Source organism: Microcebus murinus, chromosome 5 (genome assembly GCF_040939455.1).
Source record: "Microcebus murinus isolate Inina chromosome 5, M.murinus_Inina_mat1.0, whole genome shotgun sequence".
Classification (NCBI taxonomy): domain Eukaryota; kingdom Metazoa; phylum Chordata; class Mammalia; order Primates; family Cheirogaleidae; genus Microcebus; species Microcebus murinus.
In genome coordinates, this window is record NC_134108.1 from 66831119 (window position 1) to 66844672 (window position 13554).

Sequence of the window (13554 nt, forward strand, 5' to 3'; positions counted from 1 at the left end):
TTTTTATTTTTTATCTATTTATTAATTTATTTTTCTGGAGACAGAGTCTCGCTCTGTTGCCCTGGGTAGAGTGCAATGGTGTGATCATAGGTTACTGCAACTTCAAACTCCTGAGCCCAAGAGATGCTTCCTGAATACCTGGGACTGTAGGTGTGTGTCACCACACCTGGCTAATTTTTTCTATTTTTGGTAGAGACAGGGTCTTGCTTTTGTTCAGTCTGGTCTTGAAGTCCTGAGCTCAAGCAGTCCTCCTACTTTGTCTCCCAGAGTGCGTGAGCCACCACTTCCAGCCTGGAATAAACATTTTACATTTACATCCTACTAGAAGATTCAAAGAATAATTTTAAAAAATTGAAATTTTTTGAAATTTCAATAATATACATTTTCTTGAATTCAAAATGGCACTATTGACCCCATCTTAAGTGCATTTGATTTGTGTTTTTTTAATAGTAGGTATATTGGATATAGACTGGTATTTGAATAACTTACTGTCTGGCTGTGAAGTGGGATTTTATGTAATTCAGTATTCAAGGTACTGTAAGTTGTATCAAGGTGTTTTGTTGCAATTTAAAAATATTTCTGATAGTGGGCACTATAGTTATAGCTTACCGACAGAACAGTTAATTCTGGGTTACTTAGCTCATTTTTAGGAAGAACCCCTGGCCTTTTTTAAACTTTTAATTTGAAATAATTATAGACTCAATTTACTTTTAAAGCAGTTTTTCTATGTCTGATGTATCACCAGTATATGGCGAATAAGATTCTTTTAAATAGTATTTATTCTATTACCCGAGAGATTTTACTTTTCTTTTATGTGAGAAAACTTTTCTGGAAACAATTTTGGGGTTTCTTTTTTTGGATAGGTATTTGTTAATATTTGTGTTCAGGAAATTGAAAGCAAAGTGAACATTAGTCTTGCCTATTCTCAGGTTTTCAAAAGCTATAATAGGGTTTTCCCCCCAACAGTTTTTCTTTATTGCTACTTTTCAAAAACATCCTCTTTGGTAGCCATACTATAGAAACATTTAGTTACATGCAAATATCTTAGAGGTTGTTAGCATTTTTATAAAGGTTATGGTAATGTTCACCTAACTTAAGGGCAAAACAATTACCTAGTGCTAAATGAGTCAGGATTTCTATTTTAAAATATACATATAAATGCATCTATCACTGCTGAATTAATGCCTTAACTCTGGGGATTTAAAATGTATGATTGCTGTATCGCACATAAGCACCCTGACATGATGAAATGGTACCTGTTACTTAACAATAATTATGTATGCAATTTGGCAGAATAATTTTTTGAAAGGTAAAAATATTTAAAGAAATGTTCTATTTTAAAAGTGAGAATTTGTGTTCTCACAGTATTATTGGGGCTCCTTGGTAGTCTAGTGGCTAAGAATCAGTGCTTTCAAAGTATGAATTATATTATGCATAGCAAGCTTTTACATTATGATACATATTAAACCCACTTAAATGAAGGCTTTATAATATATAATATATAGTAAGGAAAAATGAGTAAGAAAGAGGTACATGAATAAGAAAGAACAGTATTTTAAAAGTAATCTACCTGATATATTTAAGGAATTTGTTTAGGAAAGGTAGGCAAGTTGAAAGGGAACACACTAAGTAGTATATTAGCAAGCTTCCTAAAATGCATAGGCATAGTAATTAGAGGCAGATTGATTTTTAAATGTCATCCAGCTTTTATTCTCTTCCTTCTTTAGCATCTATTTGTGTGAAGGGGTTTATCAAGGGGGGTTATCAAGCTTTCTGTGAACATTTGTTATATGAGAAATAAATTTCCACTGCCATACATAATTAACATTCAGTTTGTGATACCATCAATGATTTGGGAGAAAGTTGAAAGTTTTTAGTTAAATTAATTTCTTAATTTCATCATTTGTCAGATGATGGCAATGAAATTCTCTATTTCACTGTTAAGATTTGGGAACATTTCCTATGCTTTCCACTTGAATCTAGTATACAAATGCCTTCTTATATTTGGCATGTATGTGATGACTTATACTACAAATTATCACATACATTCCAAATGTAATAAGCTTTTTGCTAAGTTGGTTTAATTCAGGATCATGTTCATTAGCTATTAATTTCTTTTAGTAACCTTTAATACTTTGTAGGTCCTTGTAGAATGTAAGGAATAGAGGATGTTCCCAGGAAACTGACTATTTGCTTTATTTTATAGACTCTAAGTTGCTTTGAGAGCATGCTTTCGTGGTCTTACTAGACCATATCCGTGGAGGGTAATGACATAACTGCCTCATAACTGTCATCTGGTGACAACAATTATAAGACACCATCGAGTCTCAGAGGCATCTCAATTTTAGAGAAGTTAAATTATGAATAAGTGTTTATTTTGGAATTGTTGAAATAGATTTTTTGAAGTCACTAACAGTTTTTTTTTTTTTTTCTTTCTCTCTCTTCTTTTTTTAAAGATGAGGTCTTACTATGTTGCCCAGGCTGGTCTTAAACTCCTGGGCTAAAGCAATTCTCCTGCCTCCCCCTCCTGGGTAGCTAGGATTGCAGGCACACATCATTGTACTAACAGGATTTAACACATTGACTGCCACACTAGAAAAAAAATTTTTTTCCCTGGGGCCACAGTATTTTATTAAACAAAATGATCCTTTCTAATTTGTTACTTTTTTATTGTTTTCTGGGCATGAGTTATATGCAACACAATCCACGGTTTTAGAATTAAATTGTCAATATTAATTGTAACAATAAGAACATCAACAAGTAAGATTTTCACAAACCAGCTGCAGGGTTTTGCTTCATAAGGCCCAGGCTCAAAACTAGCATGATTTAAATACAAAGCACATGGCAGTTAATGTGTTAAAAGAGATGGCTATGATAATCTTTATTTTTTTTTTTTAAACTTGATAATAGCTGTATTTAATGGGAAAGAATGGAGCTGGAGCCCATTCTACTGAGCAAAGTATTATAAGAATGGAAAAACAGGCTATGATAATCTTGTGTTCTAATTTTCTATGATTAGACCAATGTTGCACACTGAGAATTTTTTATTTGATTGTTTTGGGTTCGCAGTTTTTTTCTTTACTTCAGATACTACTCAGTGTTCCATTCCGAGATTCCTGCAACAGAATTTACAGCCATCCTAGAGATCATTAGAATTATGTCATCTATCTTAAAAGATCATTAACTTTCACTATCTAGACTGGGAATGATGTCTTGGCTTACTGGCTTTGAGCAAAGAGTATTGGCAATTCTTTTTCTTTATGTACAATCATATTTAGACTGGAGTTGTGTCCATTTATTCACAATGTCCATTATGAAAAAAATTATGGTAAAATATAATGAGATATATCTACATTTGCTTGATTAAACAAGAATATTTAATTATATCCTTCCCATACCGTGCACCACTACTAGTTCCTCACTGTATATTCCACTAGCACAGTTCTAATGATGATATTTCTTCGTTCCCAATCCTCTTAGAACTTGGGAATAGAAAGGAAGGGATGATGTAGGGATGGCAACCATTATTGTTGTATATTATACCCTCGATATGGTTTGATTTTAATTTCCATGTGTATTTATTGTTTTTATAAGAAATAAGTACATCTTTCAACAATGTAACTCCATATTGCTCCATATACAAAATAAAGTATATGGCATTTGAAATTTTTATGGTTCTTTCTAAACTTCCTTTGGGTTCTTATCTCCAACTAAAAATCATCCTTCACTCTAGCTGTATTGGTCTCTTTGTCTCAAATCCTCTGCATTCTCAGAACTTTGTTTAAATTTCTCCCTTTGTGTTTGTTACCTGTGATTTAAGGCTAAGCCCAAATCCTATCTATTCAAACTTTTACAGATTCCTTCATGGCAAGCACCTTTTACTTTACTACTTTCCAATGATAAATGTCTCTGTTATACCTGTTTTCCGAAGCTACCTTTTGTTAGGGTTATTTATATGTAAGATTTTCCTGTTAGATTTTGGTACTGAATCATTTAATATGTATTCTCTCTTGTGGTGCGTAGTATAGACATGCAGTGAGTGCTTTTTGAATTGAAGCACTCTTATAAATTTTTAGATATATACATTATTTCTTTTACTTCTTTTCCGGAGACACTGTATATAGTACAATTGCCCCTTGGACAAAGTGGGGCTTAGGTGCACCAACCCCCTGCACAGTCAAAAAATCCATAGAAAATTTTCAGTTCCCCCATAACTTAACTAATAGCCTACTGTTGACCTGAAAGCTTACTGGTAACATACAGTTAATTAACATATAGCTTGTATGTTATGTGTATTTTATACTGTATTCTTACAATTAAGTAAGCTGGAAAAAAGAAAATATTATTAAGAAAATTCAAAGAAATAGAAAATGTGTTGACTATTCATTAAGTGAAAGTGGATCATCATAAAGATCTTCATCTTTGCTATCTTTATGTTGAGTAGGCTGAGGAAGAGGAGGAGTCGATCTTGCTGTCTGAAGGGTGGCAGAGGCTGAGGAGATGAAGGAGGTGGAAGGGGAGGCAGACGCAGGCACACTTGGTGTAACTTTTATTGAAAAAAAAAACAACTGCATATAAGTGGACCTGCACAGTTCAAACCCATTTTGTTCAAGGGGCAACTGTGTAATTTCATTGGAGTTTCTAAATGCATTCCAGTTTTCCTTCTCCTCATTTTATCTATCATTTTCTGAAATATAAAATTATTCTTTTGCTTGTTACTATTTCATAGAGTAAAAGATAATAATTACATAAATATTTTTTCACAATATTATATCCTTCCATGTAGTAGATATTATATGTATCAATATTGATATCATATTTATTATATACTTTATTAATTATTCAGCCTTACATTTAAGGAAGAATATTTTATAAATGGTGCTTATTTTTCTTTGTAGGTTACTTCCTCAGAATGTTGGCCTTCTGTATGTCGGAGGTTATGAAAGACCCTTTGCACAAATCAAGGTAGGATTGTTCTTTTTTAGTGTACTTTTCTTGATGTTCACTTGTTCAGAACCCATCAAAAACTTGCTAATAGCCATCAACGTATCAAAAATATTGTGAATGCAAATAATTTCATTGGCTTTTCCATATTTCTGCTGATAAGTCATTCAGCTTTTCAAAAGAATTGATTATTTTAATATTCTTGCACATGGTAGAGTTGACTTTGACCAAAACAATTCAGAGCTGCATGGATTAATCTTTCAGATCATCCATTTGCCATGAAAAAATTTTAACTGCTTTATTGAGATATAATTGCCATATGATGATAAACTGTGCATATTTAACTGTGCAGTTCAGCACATTTTGACATGCTTACCCTTGTGAAACTATCACAATCAAAATAATGAACATATCCATCACCTCAAAAAGTTTCCTTGTGCCCCTTTGAAATTTCTCCTTTCTTTTCTTTCTTTTTTCCTTCCAGTTCCTAGGCAACCACTAATCTGATTTGTATCATTATAGATTAATTTACATTTTCTAGAATTTTATATAAATGGAATCATTTAGTATACATTCTCTATTTTTACCTCTTTTACTTGCATAATTATTTTGAGATTCATCAGTGTTGTTGGACTTATCACCAGTTTATTCTTTTTTATTGACAAGTAGTATTTCATTATATGGCTAAAGTTTTTTCATCCTTTCATCTGCTGATGGACATTTGGGTTTTCTGATTTTGATCTGTTCCAAATAAAGTTGCTGTGAACGTTTGTATACAAATTTTGTATGGACATAGTGCTTTTCTTTCTCTTGAATAAATATCTAAGAGGGGAACAGCTGGGTCAAATGGTAGTTGTATGTTTAACTTTTTGAGAAACTACCAAACTATTTTCCAAATTGGTGGTTCTGTGTTACATTCTCACAGCAGGGTATGAGAGTGCAAGTTGTTCCGTATTCCCATCAACATTTGGAATGGTCAGTCTTTTTCAGTTTAGCCATTATCCAATATATGTAAGTGATATTTCATTGTGGTTTCAATTTACATTTCCATAATGACTGAGCATCTTTTCATGTGCTCATTTGCCATTTGAACTTCTCTAGTGAAATGTATGTCAAATCTTGGCATTTTTCAAGTTTTTGTTTTTCTCTTGAGTTTTGAGCATTTTTTACATTTTCTGAATGTAAGTCCTTTATTAGCTATGTGATTCGCAAATACTTTCTCCCAGCTATGGCTTGTTTTTTCATTCTTTTTAACAGCATCCTCAAAAAGCAGATATTCTTAATATTGATAAAGTTCATTTCATTATTTTTTCTTTCATGGCTCATGCTTTTGATGCTGTGTCTAAGAAATATTTGCCTAACCCACATCACAGATTTTTCTCTTATGCATTCTTCTAGAAGTTGTATAATTTTAGGTTTTACATTTAGGTTTATTATCCATTTGAGTTAATTTTTGTATAAGTTATGGATTCCTTCCTTCCTTCCTTCCTTCCTTCCTTCCTTCCTTCCTTCCTTCCTTCCTTCCTTCCTTCCTTCCTTCCTTCCTTCCTTCCTTCCTTCCTTCCTTCCTTCCTTCCTTCCTTCCTTCCTTCCTTCCTTCCTTCCTTCCTTCCTTCCTTCCTTCCTTCCTTCCCTTCCTCCCTCCCTCCCTTCTCTTCCTCCCTCCCTCCCTTCTCTTCCTCCCTCCCTCCCTTCTCTTCCTCCCTCCCTCCCCTTCCCTTGCCCTCCCCTCCCCTCTCCCCCTCCTTTCCCTCTCCCTTTCCCCCTCCCTCTCCCATGTAGTTATCCAGTTATTTCAAAACCATTTTTGAAAAGTGTTAAAGACTTCACATCTTTGTTGAAAATCACTTGATCTCACATATTTGTGAATCATATTTCTAGACTCTTCTGTTCTATCAACCTGTGTCTGTTCCTCCACCAATTCCATACTACATTGGTTACTATAGCTTTATATAAATCACAAAGTCAAGTACTATAAACCCTCTAACTTAAGGTTTTTTTCTAAGTTGTTTTGGCTAATTTAGGTTCCTTTTGTTTCCATATGAATTTTTATAATCATCTTGTCAGATTCCATAAAAATGCCTGTTGGGATTTTGGTTGGGATCATGTTGAATCTATAAATTTGAGGAGAATTGAAATCTTAATAATAATGAATATTATGAAGACCACATCTCTCTCCATTTATTTAGGCCTTTAATGTCTCTCACAAATATTTTGTTATTTTGAGTATATTGATGTTATACATTTCTAACATAGATTTATCTGAAAATATGGCATATTTTGATGGTATTGTAAAAGTATTTTATATCAATTTCTGATTGTTCAGTGCTAGTATGTAAAATGCTGATTTTTTTATGTTGACTTTAATTCCTATAATCATATTATACCCAATTATTAGTTCTAGTAGCTTTTTTGTAGAATTCATAGCATATTCTACATAAATGATTATGTCATCTACTAATGAAGACACTTTTCCTTTCTTTCTAATCTGGAGCTTTTTCTTGCTTTTTTGTTATTACACTGGCTGAAGCGTATGGTATAGAGTTGAATAGACATGGTGAGAAGAGACATCCTTGTTTTGTTGTTAATCTTAGAGGGAAAGCATTTAATCTTTTATAAGAAATTGTTTTTGTAGTAATATTAGTTGAGGATTGATTAATTGATTCCAGCTAGGCTTTCTTCTAAGAAATGAAAGAATATTATTAATATTCAAGCCAGTTAATATAAAAGGAAAGATTTGAGACCATGATTTTTCTTTGTTTTTATAACTTTGTATTTTCTGAGAGGCCTGTAAAACTTGTTTTGTAGTGTTTTGTTGTTGTTTAGTTTTCTGATTTTCTTCACGTTTGTTTCTTGCTTCCATGAGTTATTTTTCTTCTGTTCATTTGAGAGTTGTGCGTTTAAACTCCTTTCCATTTGCATGTATGACATTTTTATGGTTCGAAAAACAGAGATTTTTCAGGGTAGACTGAGGCTGAGTAGGACATACTAGATACTTAATACTGAGGATGTTCAGTCACAATATCAACATTTTTAAATGAAAAATCTTATCTTAGTTACCATAGCATCAGCACCTCTTTAAATACCTGTGAATAATAAATTAGATTTAATTAAACCTAAATCTTAAACAGTTTGAAAAGTCCATCATTAGGATCTTAAGTTATGGACCCTCTTGAACTTTTCTAGTTGCTTAAATAATGACAAGTGTTTAGGTACATTTTTTTCCTTCACTTTTAATATCCCTGAAACATGAGTGGAGATGGGAAGATTCTCTTCATAAACCTCCCTCACCGTCCTGTTCACTGATTCTGTTCAGCAGTATAGCCAGGAATCCTAATAGGTTTCAACAGGAATGTATCTGACAGCCCAATTTTTTTCTGTCCATTGGTTTGGAAAATCCTGTTTCTCCTTATTAGAACTGAAATAACTAAAAAGAAGGAGGCTTATCTGATATATTTAGGGAAGGATAGAATTATTTTGCATATGAGTTTCATGATGTCTCAAAAGCATAGTCTCAGTGTACACATGAAGGTAATTGCTCAATCACTCACATGATTCATTAACATAACATTTTCTTTACCTGAGCATTTCCTAACGAGCTCAGTGACAGAGGTCAATTATTTGTCAATCCTTTATGCCTGCATAATCAACTCTATAGAAAAAAGTTCATTATTTTAGGTGCCTTTTTCTTTTGATGATGATGTGGGAAAGGTTTCTGTCAGTCACCATGAAGGTATTTCTTATCCTTATTAAATTGTTGAAGTTCTTTCATAATTCCTATGGCTCTACCTAAGTAGATCCCTACCTAATTATAAGCTAATTAGAGAACGATTAAAAAAAAGCCACTATTGTTTAAATGCTTGTGATTCAGCTGGAAATTTAAGGTTCATTTCCTACCTTGGCTTGTATCTGACTTCTTATGAATCAAAATACCAGTATTTGCTATGTTCATTTTTCTCCCATTAAACTAAATGTAATGATAATACATTATATCATAAATATGAGATGTAACCTTTTAAAAATGAAGACTCCTTTGTTTTCCTTAAGAGCATGTTGCTTGTTGATTTTTTAAAATAAATTATGATATGAAATTGTTCACTTGATCATTGAGGAAAAGGAATTCTCATTCATTAATATCACAGGACTTAATAATAAGCTCCTTAGTGTGGATGGCTTGTTGTTAGAGGCTGTTTTTGCTAACGTGGTATTTTAGGATTGTGTTTCTAAAAAGGAACTCCATTTCACAAAGGTGAGAAAAACTAAAACATAACAAAGATAATAGATATTTAGACAATGAATTAAACAATGAATTCATAAAATTGCTATAGCATGCTAATAGATATCTGCACCATTAGTATATAGCATGAGTCATTACAACCATTCTTGCAGCTGAACACACACACACTCCTCCATTATTTATCCATCTTTTAGATTTCTATCCAAGTCCTAAATAAGGACAGAAATATGTATAAATTTGGGACTTCAGCATACTCTTTGACTGGTGCATTTTCATGCTATTTTCATGTTTCATTGTTGTTAGTGGAAGTTATTCCAACTTTTATGTCTTAAAATCTTTGATAAGTTATAGGGAAGGTTCTTTTTTCAAGTAAGCTCAGTCTTCTTATATATAACTTTCACCAAATGCAGTGACTATATTCTCAGATCATTGACCTCTTTCAGAATCCTATGAAAGCTGTGAACCCTCTCTCTAGAAAAATTTATAAACACACACACACAGAGACACACACACATACTTTTGCGTATAATTTCGGAGGTTTCAGGAAGCCCACTGAAGTGCATTCAAGGACCCCATATTAAAAACCCTAAAAAGTGAATAATTCAGTCAGAGTGAATTTACTTTAAAAAACAAACAGAAAAAGTGAATAAAATATGTTTTCCAAGGTTTTTCATTTAACCAGAAAGACACTGAACATATAAAACATATAAACATATAATATATAAAAAGTTATTTTCAGGGAAAATTTCTTATTTGAACAACTTGATTTTAAACATGCATGATTATTTTCTTGTTTTATCCTAAAATATGTAAACTAAATAAAATACTAAATAAACTAAATAAAACACTGATCGTTTTATAATGAGTTGTAATACCGAGTTAGAAAGGAACTGCCTCACATATCTAGTTATTTTTTTGTGTGTGCTATAAATGAAGCAGATTTTACTCTTTCCTAAGACTATAACTTCTTTTGACTTTATTGAGATTGTTTCTAAATGTACCAGGCTATATGCAACTTAGAATTTTATTAAGTAAGAAATATGTCAGCATACTTTTATATGCAGCCTTTGAAATTAAAAAGGGAAATTTTGATTAAAATAAAATTTCGGTTTATTCCTATTTATATGCTTTCAAGCTGTCAGAAAATTTTCAGAAGTTCCTTATATGGAGGCTGGGTATTTCTATACATCTTTACCTAATACCTATATCTTAACAAATTGTATATGTATATATATTCCATTAGTCATATCTTATTTTTGTAGATATGTTCCAGTATAATTGTTTACATTTTATACTAGTTATTCTATATTGTATTCTGGAGCATTTCATAGTTTTTTTTTTTTTGAAACAGGATCTCATTCACCAGTCTTGAGAGCTTGTAGGGTCATCATAGGCCACAGCAATTTCAAACTCCTCGGCTCAAACAATCCTCCTGCATAAGCCAACCGAATAGCTGAGACTACAGGCATGAGCCCCCACCCCAGACTAATCTTTGTATTTTTTTTTTTTTTTAATAGAGACAGGGTGTTGCTCTTGCTCAGACTGGTCTTGGCCTCCCAAAGTGCTAGGATTATAGGTGTGAGCCACCACACCTGCAGCTTTTAGCAGTCTTGTAAAAACTCTTAATGCTAATTCTCACAGGTTTCTAGTCCCACAGACTCTGCTTAGCAGCCAGAATCCATTAAATCAAGAAGGATTCGAGCCTGTCAGCATCACTTTTAATCAACCCAAGTGTTGTTATGGAAAGACTCAAGGCCATAGGGTTGTCCCTTCCCCCAGGGTTTGATATTAGTTGCCTCTTCCAGTTCTGACAGCCCAAGAGGTGTGAGTGGCTATAAGGCTGAGTCTGACCCATGTTTCCACTTTGACACTGCAGAAAGACTTTAAAAAAATGTCTTCTGTATTTTAAATATGAATGCCATGTAGCAACCATATGTAAAAAGTAAGGACTATAACCATTATTTGGATTATTTTTTTCTGAGGCAGTTATTTTCACTACTGCTAGGTTGTTCTCTGCCTTAGAGCCTGATTTTGTCCTCGCTGAGTGACTGGGTGCCATTAGTCACAGGCAGAATATCCTTCAAGCTTTCTGAGTTTGAATTTTTAAAAATCTCTTCACCTCCTAGGAAATATAAACTTGGTGTTTGTATTTATGTGCATATATAATAGACACAAAGAAGTATTTCTCTCTTAATTTTTGAAGTCATAATTGAAAATCTGTCCAATGATCCCCTGAGACTTTTTTCTATTAAAAAAAAGTAGAATATTTTTAAGGTATTTTGAGTTCATATTGTTTGTTATTTGTTACTTTAAAATTACTTTTGAGATGATTAATAAGTTAATTTTAATGTCTAGGGTAAATTAAATTTAAAGGTATTTATTTCAGATCTTTCTATTATGCAAAGACTGAAATACGCTACTAAAACTGATTTGTTTGGTTCGTTTTATGACTGACGATCTTTTAGAAAATATCTGACTTAGTAGATCAACACTGCTTTTATTAAAAGAAACTTTTTATCCATATTTTAAATCTCTAAAATATCTGACTTGGTAGATCAGTACTGTTTTTACTAAAAGAAACTATTTATCATCCATATTTTAAATCTCTAAAATATTTGAAGAATTATATCAGATAAAGTTGCAATCCCTAGAAATGAATGTTCTAGTTTAGTGGCTTCCAAACTTTTGGCAATAATTTTTAGGAAGTTTCAAAATAGGTGTGATACTGTTGTGTTTTGTTTCTTTCTCTGTTGATTTAGCTTTTAAATGCTGGTCTCAACCCACTAAATTAATATGCCTATTAGAAAATGGCTCACAACTCACAGTTTCGCAAACACTGCCTCAGTGTAGGACTTGTCCAGCTAATGCTGCCATATGCTTCTGGCAGGAGAATGCCACATCTTGTAATATAGATGATAGTGAGGAAGCTCTCCTCTCCCTGAATTGATGATAACCCTCAGAATGGCTTTGGAGGGAAAGAAAAAGATGAGATGTCATAGTTGCTGGAAGAGGGAGGAGGAACATATAGGAAGAGATAAATGAATTGAGAAATGAATTGAGATGTTTTATGAAGCCAAATAAAGCTATTTTCTGTTCCAAAAATACTAATTCTCTAGAACAGAAGGGAGCCTTGCACCACACCTACTCTGTCTTCCAAATGATTTCAAGTTTTTTGAGGATAGAGAAAGAAATAAATGTTAGATCTCTCCTAGGTAAAAAAGAAATTAGAAAGCAGTTGAGGTGTGTAAGAACTTGAAATAAAGCAAAGGAATCAGATTTAGATCTATGCGATCTGTTCAGTGAATAAATGGCTAAATTTTCTATAGTACTGTTGTTAATGATGAGGTAAATTTTTATGGTCTCATATTGCAATAATAGGGGATATAGTAGTTATCCATATGTTGAAAACAGAAGCTTAGAAAAGAAACCCTCATGGAAGCTAAAAGTCTCCCTAGTTCCACACAATAACAGTTAACTTGCTAATAGCTTCTTATCCTGCACAGTTGCTGACAGTGCTTCAGGGTTACTGCTGGGCTCTCAAGTGAGCCCACATTGCAACATTCTGGATGTTAAAAACTGTGCATTTTTACTAACATGTTATATAGTAATTGCAGATGAAGGTTCTAAAAACTATTCTATTATATAATGGTGGTTCTCCTGCCCAGGTGCTTTTTATATAGCATTATTGCTAAAACAAAAAGACATTTAACTCCTGTAGTCACACGTTTCAATCTCAGTATTCTTGTCTTCATGTGCTTAGATAACTTATCAAAAGACTGTAAGCTCCTTGAGGGCAGGGCTGTGTCTTCTGTATCCTCAGCATTTAGCCCAATTCCTGGTACCCAACAGCACTTAATAAATATTTATTAACATTATTATTGAAGAACACCTTGGAAGCCAAATGTTGTTTTTTTTTTTTTTTTTAAGCCACTAAGTATTTACCATGAAGTTCATCAAACTATTTAAAAGCTCTGGTTCTAATTACATACATATTTACTGCCTTAAAATTTTATTTTCTAATCTCTTACATCTTGAGTTAGGATATCTTCGTGGCAATATAAATTAATTTTATTTTCTAATTTAAGATTGTGGTTGTAAATTATTATTAACATCAGCTTTATTTGAAATGTAGATTTTATGAATACATTATTCTGAGAACATTTTAAATATAGCCCTTAAATTGTTTTCCAATTAAGAAATTTAGCATTTTCCTTAGCTGTAAATTTCAATGACTTTCAATCTTTCTGAGCTAGACACTTTATAGAAATTATTAGAGATTATTTTCGCATATTTCAGTATCTTTTTAAACACTCTACTAGCCTATCAAGGTGAATTCTTGTTAAACATGGCTTGGAACAAAAAGAATAAGCAGT

At 32.6% G+C, this 13554-nt stretch overlaps 1 protein-coding gene across 2 annotated transcripts in view; it reads left to right on the forward strand.

Moving 5' to 3' along the window:
* The window catches only part of RNGTT (RNA guanylyltransferase and 5'-phosphatase), a 269902-nt gene that overhangs the window by 207666 nt on the left and 48682 nt on the right, over window positions 1-13554 (forward strand). For both annotated transcript variants that reach the window (XM_012750902.3, XM_076003118.1), the window contains exon 14: window positions 4899-4965. In XM_012750902.3, the coding sequence (XP_012606356.1) occupies window positions 4899-4965 (67 nt within the window). The remainder of the gene's footprint in view (window positions 1-4898; window positions 4966-13554) is intronic.